The sequence below is a fragment of the Apostichopus japonicus genome, chromosome 17 (assembly GCF_037975245.1).
Source record: "Apostichopus japonicus isolate 1M-3 chromosome 17, ASM3797524v1, whole genome shotgun sequence".
Lineage (NCBI taxonomy): Eukaryota > Metazoa > Echinodermata > Holothuroidea > Aspidochirotida > Stichopodidae > Apostichopus > Apostichopus japonicus.
The window spans coordinates 36,575,124-36,599,833 of NC_092577.1; the positions used below are offsets into that span (position 1 = coordinate 36,575,124).

The 24,710-nt window shown below is 36.4% G+C and overlaps 1 protein-coding gene across 3 annotated transcripts in view; it reads left to right on the top strand.

The window, feature by feature from the left end:
- Positions 1–1,190: 1,190 nt before the first annotated feature.
- Positions 1,191–24,710, top strand: part of LOC139954886 (uncharacterized) — a 33,777-nt gene continuing 10,257 nt past the window's right edge. For 2 of the 3 annotated variants that reach the window (XR_011788227.1, XM_071954863.1), the window contains exons 1-3: positions 1,191–1,619; positions 18,797–18,859; positions 23,971–24,080. Coding sequence is in view for 1 of the 3 variants with exons in the window: in XM_071954863.1 (XP_071810964.1) it covers positions 1,464–1,619; positions 18,797–18,859; positions 23,971–24,080 (329 nt within the window). In the remaining 2 variants the exon portion in view is untranslated. The remainder of the gene's footprint in view (positions 1,620–18,796; positions 18,860–23,970; positions 24,081–24,710) is intronic. The other variant, XR_011788228.1, reaches the window with a different exon arrangement.

The window sequence follows — 24,710 nt, forward strand, 5'->3', positions numbered from 1 at the left end:
GCTCTTTGCTTTACAAATTCGAACAGGCGTGTAGCGAGTAATTGCCAAGAGAGGGGCGAAGCCTGTAGGCAAACTATCTAAGCGAAGCGCCACCATTGGCGCGAAGCGTTCAATAAAAATTTTGGCCGAAAATGCCTCCCAGATCGCTGGAAATGACACTTCCCAGGCCTTGTAAGTTGCATCTAAGCATTGTCTATTTTGAAATTACTAGCGATGTCATAAAGAAAAATTGCTTTCGGGGGGGCGGCGGTCGCCCCCTTCCCGAAATGCGTCATGTTCCCCGACGACTCGGTCGAGTTCAAGACCAGCCACAGTTGGTTCCATGTAGCACAATTGTACAATTGTTTAAGGCGTCGATACACACACACGCGTTATGATAGACCATATATAGTATTTATATAGATACATTAGTGAGAGAGGAAAAATGGAAACGTCAAAAATGGAGTTGTCGGTGTAAGGGGTAGGGTGAGGCGCAAACCCCCTCCGTAATCCTCGATCTGTCACTGGCTACCATGTGTATATAATAGGGATCAGCGCTTTAACTATGACTGTTCCTCTTTCTCTTCCCGAGGTCTTGGCTATCTTCTACTCCCTCCTTTTCTCCTTTTTCTCTCTTTTTTCTTTTTCTTTTCCCTTCCTTCCTCTCCTCCTTTTCTTTTTCCCCCTCCTTTTCCCTTTTTTCTTCTCTTTTTTCTCTCCTCTTTTCCTTACCCGGGGGGCGCGCGCCCCCAACGCCCCCCCTGGATACGCACCTGTACATAATTGCATTACTTTCAGGTAAATCGATGTTTACTTGCTACAGTGACGTCATGGAATCCTGCATTTGAGTAGAATCTATTTTGGGAAATGTTGCCTTTAAAATTATAACGAAAATGAAAATGACTCGGGTCAGATTTAACTAGTTACTCTCTTGACGTGTGTGTGGTGAGATATTGTCCCTTTTTGCGGATGTGTCACCGTATCGAAGACGAAGACGAATCTGTCTCATGATTGAAGTATTCCAAAGTTGAAGGGAGTTTGTTGCTGCGAATTGCGAAATGAAAACTGCAAACGTTTCAACCCAGCGCCACAACCGCTTTGAAAAACATCTACAACACTGAAGTTCATTGGTTCCTAGAGCCACAACAGGAACGCATGCGTATCGTTTCCTCAAAGGGGATTTCCCTGTGTAACCTTAGAAGTTAGAGCTTGAGCACGCATAGTAGCTTTTAAAACACAGGCGGTTTTGCAAACGACAGATGAACACATGGCTCTCAGCGGGAGGAACCTCGGTCCGAAGTTCTCCGAATATTAATTTATCACAGTACTTGATAGATCACGGAAGGACAACGAATAAATAAGAAGTAATTTAGCCAAGGGATAGCAATATTAAAAGGATTAATCATCCACTGGGTTCAATAATTTACAAGTCAAATCTGTCTTATTAATAAAGTGTGTCTAAGACACGCATAATCGAAGGGGCTATGGAACATTTGCTTTTTCACTGCAACGTAGTCGTGAGATGTACGTTAACGAAATTTAACTTGAGCAGAATATCCATTCTGATGGTGTTCATTGTTTCCTCTCTCGGCTCGATGAGGCAAATGGCGACAGCATCTGGGATTGTTGTCGAAAGTACGGTAAGTTGCATGAAAATCGCCACTACTAAGAAGCTAAGTTAGCCTACTGTTATAACGATCTATGCTAGGCCCAACTTAAATTTAAATACTAAGTTTTGGCCTTAAACTTGTACAACATTTAGTTAGCCTAGGCCTAGACTGTACTATGCCATAGGTTACTCTTTATGTTTTTCTTACAAAGTTACAGCGAAAAACTACAGTCAAATACGATACGATAGGCCAGTGAGCGAAACCTGAGTCTATATTCTGCTTACTGAATATTAATTATTATGTGTGATTGTATGCATTATTGATTGGAGTCACAAGGAGAGACAGAGTAACCAACCAAAACTTAAGAGAGAAAACCAATGTCCAAGACATCATAAAGGAAATCAAAGTCAAGAAATGGCGTTGGGCCGGCCATTTGGCCAGGCAACATGATAACAGATGGACAAAGAAAATTACCAACTGGACCCCAAGAACTTGTGTCAGAAGGAGAGGCAGGCAGAGTAGAAGATGGACAGATGAACTCAGAGAATTTACAGGTGTTCTATGGCAAAGGAGAGCACAGGACAGATGGAAATGGAAAATCGATGAAGAGGCCTTCCTCCTGCAGTGGAGCGAAATAGGCTAGAAAGAAAGTATGCATTAACGTGATAATACTACAGCATGTTTCCTGTGTACAAAAATTTGAACATCTTTTCCGTTGTAGGCTATAGCGATTTGCCTGTTTTGTATAACAATATCATTTTGCTATGTTTTGCCAGATAACTTATTCCCAGACTACCGTAGTATACTAGACATGGATAAATTATATTGAGAAGCTTCAAATATCCACTCTGTTGTTTCCAACATATATCTTAGTTAGGCAATGCAGCCATACATGCAGATTAATGAATCTGTACCAAGATGGGGTTGGGATGTGGGAGGGAGGGTAAACTGTAACCATTTTATTTAATAAATATAGATAAAGTATAGTGTAACACCAGTTAGCAAATTCAAATGACAAATTATTTTGCCTCGTTGCCATGAAGTTTTGCTGAACTGTGAAAAATGACAATTTCCAATGGCAAAACATTTTCTGCGCTTTTAAATATCAGTGGTTGCCATTCTTGGAGCGTAGGAGCCAAGAAGGATCAAGAATAGGGTAAGAAGATATTTACCAACCCACTCCCCAATAATTTGCCAAATTAATGTCCAAGGAGGAAATCCATTTCACATTAATGCCTCTTTGCGACATCAGTTGCACATATTTTGCCTTTGAAAATCACCAACGCAAGAAGATTTACTGGAAAATGCTGCACAGCTCCAGGATGGTTTTATCCCATGAATCCTCAGCAGGGCTCTCCTCCTAAGGGGGGGGGGGGCCTGCTCTCAGTTAACTTGATTGTTCATCTTACTGTACGTCAGTGTCCAAGTGCCAGGGGCTGTTCTTTCTATCCCCACTAACAGGTAAACTTAAGTCAAGTGTCAATCATAGGTTTCTTCATTGACCTTCTAGCTGATCTAGACTCAGTACAGTAGATGTAGTCTAGGAGCCTGTAAGAAGTAAATACGAACTTACAGAAGAGTCCTTTTTATTTATCATCAGAGAAACAGGGAACTGAAATCGAGCTGTTCACTTTTTTGCACAGGAAAATACTTTAGTTTAGTCTGGATATATAATTATCATTTTGTAGAGTTCTTATTTACTGCTCTTTGAAAAATCATAAGAAATAAAATGCAAGTGGGTGTGCCATATTGGTTGCACTTGAAATTTAAATTTACAAAATGGTGTTGTCAATCTAAGACACGTCAAAAGTAGGATGGAGGAGTTTGGTCTGTTCATAAGTTCTGTATGGACATAATCTTATTGTGTTTCATAGATTTACACAATAGTCATTGCAGTTGCACACAAAAGGCATTACTGGTCTTATAAGGATATCGATTCAGCCTTGATGCAAGCAGTTTTGCAGCTGCTTCAGTTTTTTTTTTTTCTTTTATTTTGTATTTAATAATACACAAACATGTGCCATTGGGGGCCTCCCAATCACCCACGTCCATATAGCACACTGATGGCATAGATGAGTATAGTGCCCCTTTCTCAATATTACACTTGATGCAGGCTATTGGCCTTTAAGTGACCAAATAATCAGGCCATTGAGAGTAATTACACCCAAGCTTATATATGCATGCTTAACCATCAACATAGCTGATCTTCAAAACAGACAGAAGAACTTGCACTTGTACAGTAGATGTTAGTTATAGCTGCTGTCAATATTTTGACAAGATGGAATTTATTCATTCCTCTGAGGATGTAAATCAAATTGGTCATGGTCATTAGTTTAATATGTAAAGAGGATGCACTATTGAAGATGCTATTATGGGGTTGGTTATTATAGTTATGTAGAGAGGATGCTATTAGGGATAAATGAACTAGCTTTCTTCCTGCTGCTAATCTTTAGTAATAATGACTTCTTGTGTCTTATAGGCTGCAGCCTGCTCGTTATGAATGAATGCTTCCAATTACCTCTTTTTGGTATATATTTTTGGTTGTAGTTCTAGAACCTTGTTTGTAAAAACTTCACCCTCTTAGATGGGTATATCTTTGGGGAAATGGGAGGGGGGAGGGGGTTCCAAGGCGGTATTAATGCAGGGTTGGCAATTTTGTTTTAATTAAAATCGATTTTTATTTTAAATTTTAAATTGGATTTGTTATTTTAAATTTTAAATGGATTTTTTTTTTTTAAAAACACATGTCTTTGATGAATGCAAATGTCAAGTAACTAAATTTTGGAGGCATTAATGAGTCTCTAAATTACTACCATGAATGGTACAGGTATGAGCCTACAGGATGTATTATGCAGTTTGGAGAAAGATAAAATCTTATGATTTTCCATATTTTCATTACACTTTTGTTTCAATATATGTAGCCAACCTGGCCACTAGATGTTCTAGAGTATACAACAAGTACATTATTCTTGTTGAATACTATTTTCACTATCTTGTTACAAAAAATAATCAACTATTTACATAACAATAGGATGTCTGCTTGATTTTTCTTTAAATTAAATCTTGCTCTCCATACAAAAAAGATATTGACCTCACTGATACACATGTGGACACCTGCCTGCACCTAGATGTATCTCATACAGTGTACATACAGGTACAGGCTATTCCACATAAAATTGAACCACCACTCTAAAGCCTTGAACATGAAGAAGGACCAATGTTGAACTTTAGAGTCTATTGACTGTACAATGTACACCTTCAGGTTTGCATTTTAGTGGTAACGTTGACAGTGGTTTTATATGTCCATTATGCTTTATTTCACTGGGGTAAGTCCACATACTTGAACATTTAAGACAAATTTACACATTGAAGCTTTGTTTTTATTTTATAACTTTAGTTGGAAACACCTTTGGAACCTTTAATTTACAAGTGTAAGGTGACTAACAGATTCTGCACACTAATTTATGTAACAAGTTACATGTGCTTGTATGCTAAATAGATTTCAAACTACAGAAGCAGATTGACTCACAGTAGTTTCTTACAGACTTAGTAAAATCACAACAAATTGAATAAAATGTTAAAATATGAAGAAAAAACTTGATTTAAATCAGTGATTGAAAAAAAACTTTGTTTAAATCACAATTTAAATAAATGATTTAAATCACTGGGACTTTCATCAGCCAACCCTGAGTAATGCTAACTTGAAAGTAGTCATCTTAATTATATAGTACATCAACTACCAGATATTTTGAAAATGAAAAATTCTTACCAGTGATGAAAATTGTGTTTAATCACGATGTTCCTGTGTTCAATCTAGATGTTACTGTGTCCAATATATATATTCAATTGTCCTGATTAGTTACAACAAGGTTTTCTTCATTTTTTTTGCAAATATCATTGAATGTGCTTCCAATATTTTGCAGGATAGGTACAGTAGATGGAGAAGTACATGATTTGAGTGGATACTGGTTCATATTTTGCTCAAACCAGAAAATTTTGCGGTTCAGTACTTCCTCCAAAACTTATAATCCTTATGTAAGTAATATGGAGTACATGTCATTTAATACATTTTGTACATTGTAGAGGACAGGTTTTAGCAGATCTACTGCTTTCCCTGAATTTTATCGTTGTTGGTGTCAACTAATTAGGCTTGACTGACGCCTATAGAAATGCTTCTTCCATGAATACTTGGTAATTGCCAAACATGTGTACTGTAGTACTAAAGAGTTCAGTACAATACTACACAGAACAGTATACTGCATGTATATTTTGATGATAAATACTGCATTAAGGCAGTATATATATACGATCTCAGATAAATCATACTAGCAGTAATATATTTTACAGTTAGACAGAGTGAAAGGACAATGTTAATTAAGTATATGCCCATGCAGCAATATAAATTACGACAGCAAGAGATATAACGCACCACAACATGTCATAATGTACATATGTACTTATGAACACAACATTAGATAGGCTCCATTTCACATGACAATTAAGACCGCAGACGATATCTCTGACTCAACAGTGTTTTGGCAAGAGTCACATATTAAGATACAGTATGTATCACAATAAACGTCAGTCCTCCCAAATTATTGACTGCTATTCTGAAAGCTTCTGTATGATGAAGTTACTGCGGCGATGAAAATTAATATAATTTATTCAAACCTCACGTATGCCAGTACATTAATTTTGTTCTAAGTACTACTTGTCTTAAAATGAATTTTTCATACGTTTATAAAGTCTGACAGATCATAAATGGTATACTGTATGTTTACTAAACTGGGAAGTGCATTGCATATATACATGTACTGTACATAGGTACTGTACATAGGTACTTTACATAGGTGCTGTACATAGGTACCGTACATACAGTAGGTATCCGTACATAGGTACTGTACATAGGTAGGCTACTGTACAGTACATAACAAATTAAAAGCTCATTATAGTGAGTTTTTGTATGAGCTAAAGTGCAGTCACATACATGTACAGTAATTACATTTTAATAATAAATTTAAGTGCAACTGACATGTAGTTTTAACATACTTCATTGTATTCAGCAGTTTATTCCTAGATATGAGAGGTTTCTTTGATTTGTTTTTATGGTTGAGATCTTTGCACAATACGTGAGATTTGGAGGTCCAACCCACCATGAAATGAACAGGGCTCATTTTTAAGAAACTTTCCCACCATGAGATGATTCAATTCAGTGCGTTTTATGACTATAAGACTGTGAAAGTTAGATCCATCCCACCATGACAGTGCATGTCAAAATTATACTGAGTTTATACAGTACAACATGGTAGGTTAAAAACAAGCCTATCCTTCTTTACACTCTAAATGATACTGAGTCTAGTATACAGTACTGTATGGTAGGTTTACTAGCCTACATATCCTTCTTTTACACTCTTAATTAAACTGAGTCTATACTGTAATGCAGTGTTGCCAAGAGTAAACATGAACTCTGTACATTGCATACATTATTTAGTATGAATCAAATGGAATTGTGAACAGAAAGAGATACTGGTAGCTGGTGATATTATTTACATGCATGTTCAAAGTTCATTTAATTATTTTTTTATTTGAACTGAAATAAATCAAAAGAGTAAAAAGTGCTGCATAAATTTCTCATAGATTTAACTGACTGAGCACTGTTGATCAGTTAAATGCAAAAGGAATTTGACAAACAGGCATTCACAAGGGAGTTGCCCACACAGTTTGTACTTTTTGCTGTTTTCTCATCATAATTGATTGAAAAATTAAAACAATGGAAACTTGAAAATTCAGATTTGGAATTTTTGGGTTAGCACTGCACAGTGTATTATTATTTGAACTTGCTAGTACATTCCAGGGAATATTTGTCATTTCAGATATAATTTAAAGAATGCAAAACCTGTCCGTGTGATGATGAGTCAGCAAAGCTATGTAATTGGCTTTATAGTCATGAATGTTATATCATACGCTACACATCCCTTGGGTATTCCATGTAGTGATTACATTCTGTAAAATTTCATCATTTTAAAGTAAATTGATTTTCCATGAAAGGTTTACAATTTATGTCTGCAACACTGAGTGGGTTAAAATGTTCTTTACTTCAATCCACATTGATTTAAAAGGAACTGTTGTATTGGACTTCTGAAAAATACAAAAGATAAATTGAAGGAGAGGGACGTGATCATAGAGAGGGTCAATAGGGGCGCAGTACAAGAATGTTTGGCCTATGCAGTTTATAGGCTAAGGTAGATTGGAGTGTGTAAATATAGGAGGCAGATAAATTATAATGCATTATGAAAACACACAACAACAGTGGCTTTTGGGGTTTCTTCTAGATTGTCTTAGTCTGAATTCAAATGCACTTTGCAAACTAACGAAATATGCACCACTCTTCTGAAAGGGTTAATTAACATAGGAAGCAGCCAATTAACTGAACTGGCAGTTTCTTGGATCAGTCTCACATGTCATCTGATATAGTACTTACTGAAATCAGATGCAGCTTAAAATAAAATTTGCAGATGGATATAAGTTGACCATCCACTCATTGATGCCATTCACTAATAAACATCAGAGCAAAATGTTCTTTTTTTAGACCATCAATACTCAATGATCTGAAGTGTTACTTCCATTATCTATGATTGATTGAGTTTCCGGCTGATTTCACCTCTCAAGGTAGGTTACCACATCTGGATGCTCAGCATAGAATTATTTTAGTACTACAGGGAATCTCCTCCATGCAACTGGATGTAATTGAAGGGAACTCAGATTCATTGATAGAGTGGGTGAGAGAGGACCAACATTGCAGGGACGGGTAATTGAGGTAATGAGTGGGATATGGGAATTAGTAGTGTTCAACCGATTATGCATAACAGAAAATACCGATTACCGATTATTTTTTCCATAATCGTACCGATTCAGATTCCGATTACGATTATTTGAAAATGCGAAAATATCCCGTATATACGAAATCGGCAATAAAGTTTGACAGAAACAATAATTGTTGTGATTTTTCCCTGTTTCCTTTTGCTTCGTTGTTATACAAGGCTCTAAGGTATCATTTTTGTATGTACCAAATTACCTCTTGAGTTTCTCGGAAAGAAAAAAAAAGTGTTTTTTTTTTAAATTTCCAAAATACGGAAATATGACATCCTACCTAGTCAGTACTGTGCTAAGCGAATGGCCTAACCACCTCGACGTGAATGTCACCTGTTAATGGCTTGAAATGGGCTAAGAATAGTTACTCAAAATATCCATCTCAAAAAGTATCTCAGACAAACCATCCATCTTCAATCTTTACCAAAGTGTAAATTTTAATGACATGTTGCCTTCATTCCGACATTATTTTCTACTTATTTTCAGTATTATACCGTTTATGAACAAATAGAAATGTTACGAACTTCAAGTTAAACATACCTATTCGTTACCTATTTAACTCTATTCAGGTTCAATTAGAAAATGTAAGCTTAGGCCAATCAAACTGAAAAGCAAATTGTACCATCGTAACTTGTTTAATATTACTCTAAAATGTAATACCAGATTGATGTAAAGAAATAATAACAACTAGAAACTACTCCAATATAAAATATAACATTCCCTCTATAAGACATATCACTTACAGTACCTTCCAAACAAATGCCGATTTCCAGCAAATTGAAAGTTTGCTACGCATTTTTTTTTGTGTTGCAAACCGATGGTTAGGCTACATTTCTCATTGACTTAGTGTGGTTGTTAGGCTAACATGTGGTCGAAGATTGCAGTTTCCGTGGATATTTTTATTTGTATTTGCGACACAACTAGAGCGAATAAACAGATGGCAAGGTTAGATTTCCATGCAGTTGACTTAGTGTGAAGTAAGGCTACCATGTGGTCGGAGATTTGTGAGGATTTTAGGTTATTTTCGCTGGTGCTGAAATTGCTTCGTGCACGCCGTAATTTTCCACGGTAACTTCCCGGGGATTGTGCGCGACCCTACCGCACTGCTTCAAATTTGATGCGGGATGTGAAAACTGTTTGCGCGATTCGCGCTGCAACTGCAATTCCTAGCTAAAGCAAACGCATGTCACAATTAATTTTACACAGACATCTGATATAACGAGGGCGATTTTTCTTATATTTCTTTTTCACACTCGTAATTGTGCTTTAGGAGGGCTTTTTAGCACATCGCTCCCGCTTATTTTCGACCCTGTCAAGCACATTCGTTAATTCGCGAAATTGGTATTGCTGCTATGCCTACTGTGCCAAGAAATTTGAAGTCACTAACCACGAGGGAAGCAAAATCGGCGACCCTGGCAGCGTAAATTGATGAAAGTATACACTGTGAAAGACGTATATAGAGGGTGTCTTATTTTAATATTTCGTAGTAAAAGAACAAACCTAATACATCAGTTGATATTTTCAACTTCCATATGTTTTTGAATAATGATATTTTCACCTTCCATATGTTTTTGAATAATCGGTATGAAATAACTGGTATTCCACGTAATTTTTACCGATTCCGATTATGTTCCGATTATGCAATATTCGTACCGATTCCGATTCCGATTAGGTTAATCGGTTGAACACTAGGAATTAGTAGGATTGGGGATGTTGCAGAGGGACGTGGAGAGTGTCAGAGGAAGATGGATAGAAGAGGAAGGATAATGTGATATTGTGATTGAGTAAAATGGAAAATTGAAGAGGTCTGGTTGGAATTAGATTCTTGCTCGATGATGGGAATTAAGGAACAGAGGATGGAGCTGGGAACAGGAAGAGGAGAGAGGGAGATTGGAAATGCATGGGAATGAGGGGAAGAAACCAAAGAGAAGAGAAGGGGGAGTGGAGGCTAAAATAAAAACTTTTGTTTCCAAAGCGCCATTTTGAAACATTTCATACCTTCCATAACTTACCATTGTATGACAAAAGTAAAGCTAAAATTGCCAACGCAGTGATTCTATTTTTCATTTAAAAATGTCAGCGAAAGAAAAAGTTAGGATCCTTTTTAACAGCCTACCGGTAGTTGTCATGGCAAGGGTACACCATACAATTACAACACAGTTTATTGCAATGCATGATGTACTATATAACTGGGCATGCAGCTGCAGGAATCCTCATGCTGTATGTTGTTAACAAACCTCATGACCTTTGCACTCTTGCACAATCCTTTCCTGAGAGTTCTTTACTTCTTGATCCGGCAGCGTTCTCCAGTGTGAACCCACCCAGGTTAATCTTTGTTATCTCCCTGTGGGGTAACGAAACTCTGATCTCCATATGGCTTTCTCGAATGTGAACAAGGCCTAAGATATTGTTTTTAGAATGTATATTTTTGTTTATGTGGTTCTTACCTTAAATATAGTACTACAATCTTAGCATGTATGGGGCTGGCAGCTTGTAGTTTTATTACTGTACAAGTTTTCCACAGTATTTCAGAATCTGAATAATTATGACAAACGGCAAGATTTGAGTGAAGGTCAAATTACCATGACTAATCCCTTAAGTACTATCCCTTACTAATTGGTCATTCCTTTCTAGGAGTTCCTGTTTACTAATTAAGACCAAAAGTAATTAGATATGGTCTGGTACCAGCTTCTGTTTTCACATGTAGGAGATGCTTAAAGCAACATGCTTGTACATATGTGTTTAAAATATGGTCACCCAGTTAAATGTCAGGCTTTTGTTAAATCCTCGATCTGGCTCCTAACTCAAAATAATATTGCCATATAGCGGTCGATATGCAGTCCCAAAAATCCAGGAATTCTCTGCAATATTTGGGTCTTGAATCCCTGTGGCAAGTATTGGTAGTATATATATTTATTTCAAAGTATTTACTATCAAACTAGGGGTCTGCACATATATAAGAAAACATCTGTGATAGGAAAGAATTAATGCCTGTATGCATTCCACGATGAAGCTTCTGTTTTATTTAGAAAAACTAAGTTTGCATCTAATTTAAGTGCCAAAACATTTCAGAAAGGGGATCCCCAGGCCCCATCAGTGGAGGTCTACTAAACCCTGGTACTAATCAGAACACTGCTTTGTTTTAATCAAAGTGGGAATTATTTCATCTTCAAAAAATGTACTTTTTGTCAAACTTTTGTCAACTTTTGTCAACCTTAAAACATATATATATACAACCACAATATTTTTATATTGTCATGTGTTGAATTTACGTAATGAATTAATACCTTACATGGCACCACATACACATGCAGTTATGCCCAGAAAGTTATTTACCTGGATTGCTTTTGTGTATGTAATCACTGGAATAAAGTTCATAAGGTCCTTCTATCCATATGGTTGTAATTTGTTATATATATATAGGTTTTCAGCGATTGTCAAGGGACATAGCACATATTATTGAGATTTATACACTTTTATACAAGATTAGACCCCCACCCTCCTTGTAAGGTGACACTATGGTATTTTACATAAGATATTCAGTTTTTATTCCATTCAATCCCTTTGAGTCCATCCCTTTCGGGTTCAAGTAGCCTCAAAGAAAGTTTTTTGGTAAAACCCTACAAATTAGACATACTACATGGCTGGTATGTTAATTGGTAGAATTCAAATCGCTTAGTCCTTCTGGGCTAGACTGACTTTTCTTGGGACCAGCTGACACAAGTTTGAAATGGCAGAGGTGACCAGGGATCTAGGCTTTTATTTGGTATGTTGTTGGTGGAGACTCTGTCTTGTAGAGCAATTACCAACCAGCCAACTCCACTAATAACCCACTGACCAGTACACAACAAGCAAGCGCAAGGTTGCCCCTCAGACAAAACTAAGATAATATCACTGTAAGAGATCACATCACTCCAACCAATCAAAAACCCCTTTAAACAAAACCCTATTGTCCTGAGCAAGTTTTGTTATGTGTTGGGTATGCTAATTAGTGAAGAAGATATTAAAGCAATATGACTGTTTCTTTCAGCTGGTGATTTGATGTCCTGTCATGCAAGACCAAAACCCTAGTCTTCTCTGGGAAATTTGTAAATTTAATATTCGATCTGTCTCTGTATGAAGTTTCGCAAGCTATTACAGCTCCGTAAGTCCTCAGAAAGGAAAATTTTGTAAAATATTTGGGTACTAGTAACAGTATAGTACTAAATGCATACTAGTAACAGATCAATTGAGCAACAAATAGGTGTACCTTAAGTAGGACATCCTGTTTGCAGACTTTGGAACCTGGCTAGCTTCCCACCTGCATTCCTGCATTCCATTTTGCATATATTGCAACTCTTTAAATGTAGTTCATACAAAACATATATGCAACAAAATCGATTAATGAATTTATACATTCATGCATGCTGATTGAAGACGAAGGGAGATGAGAAAATTCTTACTGGAAAAGGAAACTGTCAATTAAAGCAGCAGCTGAGTACAACTCAATGTTACATAACGATGCTCCACTTCCGATGAGAATCTCACAAGTAATTATTAACAGAAGCAATCAGTGTTGAGTGCATGCTAATGCTATGAAGGATCCTTCATGTCGAATACATGTATGATCATAGCACAGTACATATAGCATGTGTTTTAAACTATAGCTCAACAAAAAACTTTAAACTTGGTAGGTATGTTGGTAGCCCTTCGTGAGCAGATGATCCTATTGTTTTTCATGGAGGTTAGAGGTCATTTGAGGTCAACAGATGTCAAAGTCTGAGGAATTTTGAAAATTTGATAACTTCAGAAGTTGCTTGAACTTCAAACTTGGTATGTATTTAGCCTCTTCTAAATACATGTCTACAGTTTCCCTTGAGGTCAAAGGTCAATTACAGGTTACAGTCAGAATAAGTCTGATTATGCAGAAGTGAAGTCTGTTTGACCTTCAACCCTCTTTGCATTATGTATGAATTAATTCTGCAAGACTTGCAATCTAATGCTCAGCAATTCAGATTGCTGGAAAATCCTGTATCTAAAGTTTCTTCTCATATTGGCAAGGAATCACTAAGTCATTTGACTTTGTGGTATATAGATGAGGGATAATTTTGACAGATATTGTATAACACATACAATGCATACAACCAAAGAGCAAAAGAGGCAAGTGCCTGGGGACCCCAAGGTCAAGCCTTCGCATCCCTAAAAATTTCCAGGCAAGATCACCAACGTTCTATTTCTTGTTGTATCTGTAAAATGTAATTAAGTGTGCTTTTACAATATTCTTTTTATTTTCCCAAACCCAGTCTGTGGCCTTATTATTTCTGCTTTTTTGTTTCTGCACATGAATTAATGGCAGTTTTCACACAGTAAAGATGAATAGAACTGGCTGACTTTGTTTGCCTAACATCATTCAGAAAGATGCTAGTTTTATGCATTCAAATGAATCATTGATCAATAATAAACATTGATTTTGACACATGTATGCTAACATATGAACGTTGTATTAAATGTGATCATGATAATATAGTGTTGAACTGCCTTTTATTTCATCTGGGTAGAAGGAAAACGGCTATAGTATGCATTTAATAGCACATATTACATATGTATCTAAGAAGATCTTACGAAGTATGATAATTCAAGAACCTACGTACATACATGTCTTCATTAGTCACTAATGCCATGCTCCCAAAGATTCATCCATGTTAGATGGTCATCCATGTTGTAACAGTAGTCCATGTATTCTCTCAAAGATCATTCCCTGCTCTTAAAGGCCCACACATCCTCTAACAGCCCATTCATGCTTTCAGTGTTCCATGTATGCTCTCAAAGATCCATCCATGCTCTAAAAGACTCATATTTGCTTTAACAGCCACACATGTCTGCATTAGTTAAATGTCATGATCTCAAAGATAAATCCATGTTAAGAGGTTCATCCATGTTGTAACAGCTCATGCATGCTTTCAGTGTTCCTTGTATGCTCTCAAAGAATCATCCATGCTCTAAAAGACTCATATTTGCTTTAACAGCCACACATGTCTGCATTAGTTAAATGTCATGATCTGAAAGATTCATCCATGTTAAGAGGTTCACCCATGTTGTAACAGCTCATGCATGCTTTCAGTGTTCCTTGTATGCTCTCAAAGAATCATCCATGCTCTAAAAGACTCATATTTGCTTTAACAGCCACGCATGTTTGTGTTCATTTAGTTCAATGCCATGATCTGAAAGATTCATCCATGTTAAGAGGTTCACCCATGTTGTAACAGCTCATGCATGCTTTCAGTGTTCCTTGTATGCTCTCAAAAAATCATCCATGCTCTAAAAGACTCATATTTGCTTTAACAGCCACACATGTCTGCATTAGTTAAATGTCATGATCTGAAAGATTCATCCATGTTAAGAGGTTCACCCATGTTGTAACAGCTCATGCATGCTTTCAGTGCTCCATGTACAGTATGCTATCAAAGATCCATCCATGCTCTAAAAGACTCATATTTGCTTTAACAGCCACACATGTCTGCATTAGTTAAATGCCATGATCTCAAAGATTCATCCATATTAAGAGGTTCATCCATGTTGTAACAGCCCATATACCATGTTTCAACACTTTTAAACTGACTGTTTCATAATACATGCAAAACGTTGATAATTGTCAGAACGTTTTAAATGTTTGTGTCATCTTCAGATTTTGATGTTTTGAAAATTTATTTTTAAGACTTCTACTGTTTCTTTAATAGTAAATCTCACATATTTTGCATTATTGATTGTTTTAAGACTGTTAACTTAAGATGTAAGGGAGGGTGCAAAGTTGTTATTTTAAGATTTTTGACGTACAGTATATACTTTATTGTATCGCGTGCAAATGGTTCTTTCGGAGTAAGAGATTACCTAAAATACAAGACTGCATTATTTTCATTGTTATTATTTTGGACGGTATAATTGGATCTCAACAATGGGAAATACAATTTTGTTGGCTGCAGGGTTAACTATTGTAATCCACCATAGTAATGCTAATCATTCTACATGTCCATACATAGCTAAATCTGTTGCCAAACAACAGTCCTTGGAGCATTGAAAAGGATTTCCTGTTGACAAACAATGCAAAATTTTACATTGAAATGAAAAATATTCCGTGCTGCTAGTTGAAAACCCCATCTTACTTAATAGCTGGCCCTTAACTTGAGATATGGTTGATTGCATGTAACCTATTTTGCTTCGCTATTCCTTCAACTACTCCAGGAAGTTGGATCACAGTAGGGGGTCTGTGATGTCATCTGAATAAATGCTCTTAAAATGGAAGCTTTTCTTATGCTATTATAATCTTCTTGTTGATTTATCCTTGAAACATGGTTTGGAATATTTTATTACCTAGTTGCTTCTACCTAAAAATTCATATTTTTTTTAGCAATATTATTTTTCTGTGGATTTAATGATTGACAAAGTACAAAAAAAAACACAAATACATTTTCAGATGTATTGCCCTCTTACTGTCCGATGCATTTACAAATTATCACAAAATTCATGATACAAAAATGCTATGAGGATGTGGGATTCATCTATCGATTGAAAAAGGTTTCAGCAAGTTTGCTAGGCAATGAAATTATACAACCAGAAACTCCTTTTAACCAGCAGTGTGGAATAGTAAACTCTTTAAAGTAAGTTTTACATTGTCTATATGGTTTTGATTCCATCTATTTTAACTGACATAAAATTCCTGGTTTCTGATTCCGTTGGATTACATGCGACATTACATGTAAACACAGCTGAGTTTTCATTCTCTCGGTGGGTACCAGAGTCATTTGTCTCCTTTAACAGTATTGACCCGAAGACAGCTGAGAGTGGAGACTGACCACCAGGGAATTGAGCAGTTCACTTTATTTCAACCTTGATTAATATTTTTCTTGCACGTGTTCCTACATAGTCTGAAGGTGACAATCAGCATCTCCCTGTTACAGCCTCACTCAAGAGAAACCAATATTTTCTTGCAACGTAGCTAAATTAAAATTTATAAACAGGAATAGCCCATCCGAAATGTATTACATGTTAACCATTACCATGGCAACCTGCATCTAGCATAAGGTCAAAGACAAAATACTACTGTTTGATTTAATTTGTAGAATTTGTTGTTGGCTCCCGGCTGCCTTGGTAAGAGCCATTATTAAATATTCCGACTGAGGATCGAAACATATTTCACACAAGAGTTTTTGTCACCTTCAATGTCATTAGAATACAGATACAAATTTTCAGGTAGTTTATTTCTGGTATTTTGTTTCTCAGCTGAAGTATTTTTTATTTACATGCATGTTAGCTAGTGCAATTACCAACAATTTAAGTCACAACACACACCTAGATATGACTGTAATATCTACTGGAAATGGTCTACATTTTGTGTACACTTGAAGTATTTATTTTTGGATCTTTATTGGTGGATCCAAGAAAATAGAGAGGATCACAAACTGCTTTGTATGTTAATGAATCTGTGCATGAATATGCATAAACATATATGGGATTAGTCTCTTAAAGGATGCCTTTTGTTGGTGGATCCACGAAAATGGAAAGAATCTCAAACTGCTTTGTATAAATGAATCTTTGCCTGCATCAACATTTATATGGGATTAGTCTCTGGAAGGTTGGTTGTAGTAATGTTTCTGTATATGCCAGTTTTCAATATATTCACCAATAAGCTTAAAATCACTGGAATGCAACATAGCAGGCTAAAGTGATGATAACCCAAGCGATTCTTCACTACAGGCATAAATGTTAATGTCAATCCAAATTTTCATTTTCACTGAACTTTTAGTGCAGTAAGCTGGAAAGGTTGAAGTTTAAATTTGGCAAACAAGTACTGAGACTTTCATACAATTCTTAAACTTTTAATGTGTTACCGTAGTTGTGAGGGATGCACAGGGTTATCTTGGATAGAAGACCAGATTTATAGCAAAAAGTGTTTTGTTCCAGCCAGGTTTAGCTATTACTATTCAAAATGCCTTTAGTACAAGTACAAATCCATCAAGAATTACACACAAACTTCAAACAAGGAAACTACTGTATGCTAGAATATATGTATCTAATGCAGTACTATGCAGCGTATCGCTTCATGTCTAGATATATTGACCAATCACCATGAAGCATGATCTCCTCGCTACATACCTACAATATAGCAAACAGTTACTTACTATACTTACAGCATATGATCCAGCCTTCATTCATTCATAATTGAGAACTAATTATAGGAATAGAATGGAAATCATGCCCAAGAGGATAATTCCTTGACTAACTCTCAGCTTGGCTATAAATAATTGATTATCATAGATCTGTTTTTGTTATACACAACATCCATACACTGGTGCTGTGGCCAGGGGATAAAGACAGTGGCTTATGAAGCAATGAGGCTTAGCAATCGAGAGGTTTCGGGTTCGATACCCGGCAGGGTCATAGCAAAGTAAATTTAGCATTAAAGAGCAGTCTACGGTATTCCCATCTGAAATGACTTTTGAAATGAAAAGATTCCAAATGTTGAGTTAAAATGTTGAATTAGAAGCCACCGACGTAAAAGTTGTAATCAATAGGCCCTTGCGGGTTTCAGTCCCACATATGTGGTGGCCTAAGTTCATCTACGAGGGGTGAGTGGAAGTTAGTTTCAAAGCTAATTAGGAGTCGCAATGTTGAAAGAAGGAAGTTTAGCAGGATATTCTAATAACGTGTTGAAACATGACAATTTTCATTGATATGGATCCATGTTAAACACTGCACCGTAAGTAAGCAGACCTATTACAACAGCCTACAGCTAGCTGTTTGAATCAGTAATGTCCTGATGTATAGATTCACTTCAGCTTCCATGCGGATTGAATACCATAGTCTCAATTAGCAAAACTCGCAGATAATTACGTAGCCCATATCTGACAATGTTGAATAAGGGATGGGGGAGGGGGTACAGAGGATGGAGGGGAATTAGTTACATGGGTGTAGTTAGGGGGAGCCTAAGGAGGGGTAGGGGAGAGAGTAAAGATGCTGTAAGGGAATTACATGGGTGTAGTTATCGAAGCCAGGGGTGGAGGCAGGGCAGCTGGAATAGGGTAAAGATGCTGTGAGAGGCATGACATGGATGTAGTTAAGGGGGCCGGGGGAGGGGGCAGGGGAGCTGGGATTAAGGAGAGGGTGAAAATGCTGTGAGAGGAATGACATGATGTTCATGGAGAAAGTGATATAGAATAACATCCATGCACATGCATTTATGTTTTAGTTGAAACACCTCATTCATGATTTCAGCAAAATTTAAGAGGATAAATATATTCCTGCTTATAGGCCAATAACATTATTAATTATATGAAACCTTTATTGTCTTCTTTCCCTTCTAGAGCACACCAGGCCAATGTGAACTATTTGCTGAACAAGGAGACACACTGTCCATCATGTACACAGTAAGTAAAACTAGATTCACATCTTCATCTAGATGTATCTAGTATAACTAGATACACATCTTCATCTAGATGTGTATCTAGTATAACTAGATACACATCTTCATCTAGATGTATCTAGTATAACTAGATACACATCTTCATTTAGATGTATCAAGTACAACTAGATACACATCTCCATCTAGATTTATCTAGTATAACTAGATACACATCTTCATCTAGATGTACATCTTGTATAACTAAATACACATCTTCATCTAGATGTATCTAGTATTACTATATACACTTCTTCATCTAGATGCAGATCTAGTATAACTAGATACACATCATCATCTAGATGTATCTAATATAACTAGATACACATCTTCATCTAGATGTACATCTAGTATAACTAGATACACATCTTCATCTAGATGTACATCTAGTATAACTAGATACACATCTTCATCTAGATGTACATCTAGTATAACTAGATACACATCTTCATCTAGATGTATCTAGTATAACTAGATACACATCTTCATCTAGATGTACATCTTGTATAACTAAATACACATCTTCATCTAGATGTATCTAGTATAACTAGATACACATCTTCATCTAGATGTACATCTAGTATAACTAGATACACATCTTCATCTAGATGTATCTAGTATAACTAGATACACATCATCATCTAGATGTATCTAATATAACTAGATACACATCTTCATCTAGATGTACATCTAGTATAACTAGATACACATCTTCATCTAGATGTACATCTAGTATAACTAGATACACATCTTCATCTAGATGTACATCTAGTATAACTAGATACACATCTTCATTTAGATGCATCTAGTATAACTAGATACACATCTTCATCTAGATGTACATCTAGTATAACTAGATACACATCTTCATCTAGATGCATAGGCCTTTTTGTTCAGCAGTGTAGTAGGCTGAAACATATTCTGGCTTTACCAAGAATGCTGATTGAAACCAATGTTATTTTAGTATAACTTGTTAACTCCAGAGAAATTTGATACAGTGAAGTACAATCATGAAAATTATATAGCACTTATTTGAATGAATATACACACAATGATGTGGATGTTCCATGCTTGGTAACAAATATTCAACAGTAACTCACTTCACCCCTCCTTTGAAGCTCATTTCCTAGAAAAACATAACTGTAATGTACATGATACTAATGTTTTACCTGGAACAACGTTCCACAAGCTAATGCAACATATACAGACATACACTAATGTAGAATATATAGACATACACTAACGAAACAAATACAGACGTACACTTATATAACATACAGACATGCACTGCAACATGGCTACGACCATACACTAATGCAACATGACTGACTACAGACATACACATTAATATAACATACAGACTCACTATTAAACTTTTGAATGTAGAATGTAGAACATACAGACTCACTTATAAATGCAAATACAGACATACACTAATGTAGAATATACAGACATAAACAAATACAGACATACACCGATGCAACATATACAGACATGCACTAATGTAACATATACAGATATACACGAATGTAACATAAACTGGCATACACTTTTTGATAGAACTTTGGAAATGAAAACCTATGTATAGTTTCCTTCTCTTTTGCCATAGTGTCCTCAGCTTGAATGAAAATTTCACCTTTCTATTCTACTGTACAGCAGGGAAATTTTATCCAGGAAGGCATCACAAAATGCTATGGAAAGTGTATTAATTGCTATATAGCAACTTGTGCAAAGATGTATAGCAGGTTTTGTGCACAGGTACCATAGTATTTTGTAAGGGAAAGTTCAGAACCTTTGAAAGTAGTATACAAAATATGAACGCTAAATTAGTCCCTGTACAGTGCAATATACTATACTGTACACTATTGTTGTCCGTCTCTTTTGCAGCAGTGTCCTCAGCTTGAGTGAAAGTTTTACACCTCTGATTTACTGTACATGCAGCTAGTGCAATAAACTGTATACTTTAGTGTCCTCATTTGCAGTAATGTCCTCAGCTTGAGTGAAAGTTTTACATCTCTGAGCTATTGTGCATGCAGCTAGTCATTATAAGAAACTATGCACTGTAGTGTCCTTCTCCTTTGCCAGTGTCTAATCAGCTTGAGTGAAAGTTTTATCTCTATTTACTGTACATGCAGCTTGTGCAATAAACTGTATGCTATAGTGTCCCTCTCTTTTACAATAGTATCCTCAGCTCTGACCTACTGGACAATTGCAATATACTGTGTACTATACTGTCCTTCTCCTTTGCGGTAATGTCCTCAGCTTGAATGAATGTTTAACTGATTAGCACATACATGCAGCTAATGCTATAAACTGTATGCTATAGTGTCCTTCTCCTTTGCGGTACTGTCCTCAGCTTGAATGAATGTTTAACTGATTTACACATACATGCAGCTAGTGCAATAAACTGTATGCTATAGTGTCCTTCTCTTTCCCCATCGTGTTCTCATCTTGAATGAAACTATATTACCTCCATGATTTACTGTACAGTGCAATAACATACATGTACTGCGACACCATCACGTAAGTACTGTATTTGAAGTATTGGCCCTTATTATAAACGTATACATGCAACTTAACTTTTAACTCGAGATTAAATCCCATGATTACTTCCTAAATTGTGAAAGCACAGAAGTGATTCGCGCACAAAGAAATGTCTGGTGCCGGTAATCTGACCTAGTTTCGAATGAGCTGTAAACACCGCCATGGATCCCAGAAAATATACACACAGCTTGCTACCGTCAGTATTTAGACACTAGTGTACAGTCAGTACATACGGCTACGGTCAATACCCACAGCACAGTGTATATAACAGCGATGGACATCTCAGGTCCAGCTAAAGATAACAAGGTATCACGTTTCATTACTGTCTGCATTTTGTAGCAACAAGAAGAAAACTTCCCTTGCAAGCAACGGAAAGTTAACTTTTTTCAGAGGGCGGCACGCAGTTTGGGGGCGAGTCTTCAATGCCTTTAATGTAACCTGCAATTATCACAATGGGGTTGATAGCTCATAATGTACATATAGCCTTACTAGGTAAATTTGCATACTTTCCAGCAGTTAACATAATGTTTGGTTCTTTCTGTGAGAGCAGGTCAAATTACAATACCATTTCAAAATAAACTTAAATATAGACTGATGTAACCAACATGCTTGGCTTGCAAAGATTATTAACTGAGATAAACACAAAGGAAGCATGGTTTACAGAATAAGCTTGGCTGTGGTGATACTTCATAGGGACTTTACTATGTCACTTGCTCATCTTTGTAAATTAAAGTACTAAAAAATGTGGCCTGCGGTAATACAGTTATTATCAGATTAATGAATAATTTGCAATGACAGTTTGTCTCTGTTGTTGTTAATGAACTACACACCATCAGGTGACTATATGCAGCAGCCCTCCTGTGGCAGCTCCATGCTGGACTCTGCCAAGATCTGCGAAATGTTTTGGCAGAGATTTGACTGATTTTAGCAGCACAGCACAGGCTCTGAACTTTGCAGGGAGCTTTAATGATCTGCTTCCAGTCATAATATTAGGGATCATTTCAAGGTGATTGGTTCCCAGCTGATGGTGAACTGCTCCCAATGGTCATGTATATAGTCATTTGATATTGTTGGAATGCTCTAAAGATCTGAAGTCAGGTTTAATAGAGCAACAGTCTAAAAGGCAATCAACATCTAGTACCATGGAACTATAAACATGGAGCTATAAACAGACTGTTTATAGCTCCATGTTTATAGCTCCATGGCAGTACCAAGAGTATCTTTCACAATCACTGTATGTACTCACTCTTGAGTTTAACAAGGGAATCATTGATCAATGCCATATTTGGTGGGTCTTTTCAACTTCGGAACCATTCAGTTTAAAGGGTGTAAAGACTCGCGCACAAAGAAACGTCTAATGCCGGTAATCTGACCTAGTTTCCAATGAGGTGTAACAGAAGTGTTAGACACCACCATCGATCCCAGAAAATACACACACAGCTTGCTACCGTCGGTAATTAGAGACTAGTGTACAGTCAATACATACAGCTACGGTCAATACCCACAACACAGTGTATATAGCAGCGATGGACATCTCAGGTCTAGATAAAAGATAACAAACTATCACGTTTCATTACTGTCTGCATTTTATAGCGACAAGAAGAAAACTTCACTTGCAAGCAAAAGAAAGCTAACTTTTTTCAGAGAGCAGCCCGCGGTTTGGGGCGAGTCTTCAATGCCTTTAATTCATTTAGCTAAATCACAATGAGATGACAATAGACCTTAACATTTAATGTTCTTGTTTGCAAAACACATTTCTTTAGATTTGTTAGGGTTAAGCAACAATTTTTTCCTGTCACAAGTGTCAGTGACAGAACGCTGATAAAAGGAAATGTCTTGAAATTTTACCCATCATGGCAGTATCATCAGCATACTTTGTGACAGAAATATGCTCATTTGCAGAAGGACTTCCCAATGTTGCGTTATAATAGCTCACACAACAGATATTGCAATGAAAAGTTCCTTATCAAATTAAATTAGTCATCCATTAATTGATTTCTAATTACAGATATTTATTTTGCTAGCTGTCTTAATATCCTTCCTTTTGCAGTTGTGGAATAAGTCCAGTACATGTACTAGTAATAGCTCACTTACAACATATTGAGGCCATTGGCCTGCAACAAAGTATGACATCATAAGGATCACAAAATAATGGTGTTTGAATACAAGAAGAAAGGGAAGTTCCCTCAGACTCCACTGCAATTTGTCTAAATATTCATTTGTCATTAAGACGGAGAAGAACACAATTTTATTCTGTGGTCCAAATGGACACAAAATGACCTTTCTTTATCGGTTTGAGAAGCCGGAACAGTCCAAAAGAACAGCTTATATCAGCCAACATAAGGTCTTCTGCATGAAAACGGATACTAGTTACAACCCATGTTCGTAATAGTTCTGCAAGGTTAAAGAGAGGATAAGGTGTCTTGATCAGAGAGTGGACAGGGTGTGGGGTTGGATGTGGGTTTGACCCTTATTACTTTAGTTTCAACTCACTCAGATGGACTCTGCAATGATAATACAATTATTTATTTGCAGGAAGCCTATGGAGATGCTGACCAAAGCGCTTCAAAACAGACCATGATAACTCTTGGAGATCCGGGTATTAACAGAGGTTGGAATGATGGTCTGCCAGGAACATGCTTGAAGTAAGTCCAAAAACATATTCCATCTTCTGTCTTTTGGGGGTATGTTTCAGATTGCTTCTTCTTTTTACAGTATAAAACCTGTTTACAATTGAAGGTAACTAATATAAGTATACTGTAAAACAAACATTAGTCTGTAACGTATTTCTATTTCATGAAGATAGTCTGTAATCGTGTTCAATTATCTAGTCTGTAACCCTGTTCTATTTCAAGTATCTAGTCTGTAATCCTGTTACATTTCAAGTATCTAGTCTGTAATCCTGTTCTATTTCAAGTATCTAGTCTGTAATCCTGTTCTATTTCAAGTATCTAGTCTGTAATCCTGTTCTATTTCAAGTATCTAGTCTGTAATCCTGTTCCATTTCAAGTATCTAGTCTGTAATCCTGTTCTATTTCAAGTATCTAGTCTGTAATCCTGTTCTATTTCAAGTATCTAGTCTGTAATCCTGTTCTATTTCAAGTATCTAGTCTGTAATCCTGTTCCATTTCAAGTATCTAGTCTGTAATCCTGTTCCATTTCATGAATCTAGTCTGTAATCCTGTTCAATTATCTAGTCTGTAACCCTGTTCTATTTCAAGTATCTAGTCTGTAATCCTGTTCTATTTCAAGTATCTAGTCTGTAATCCTGTTCA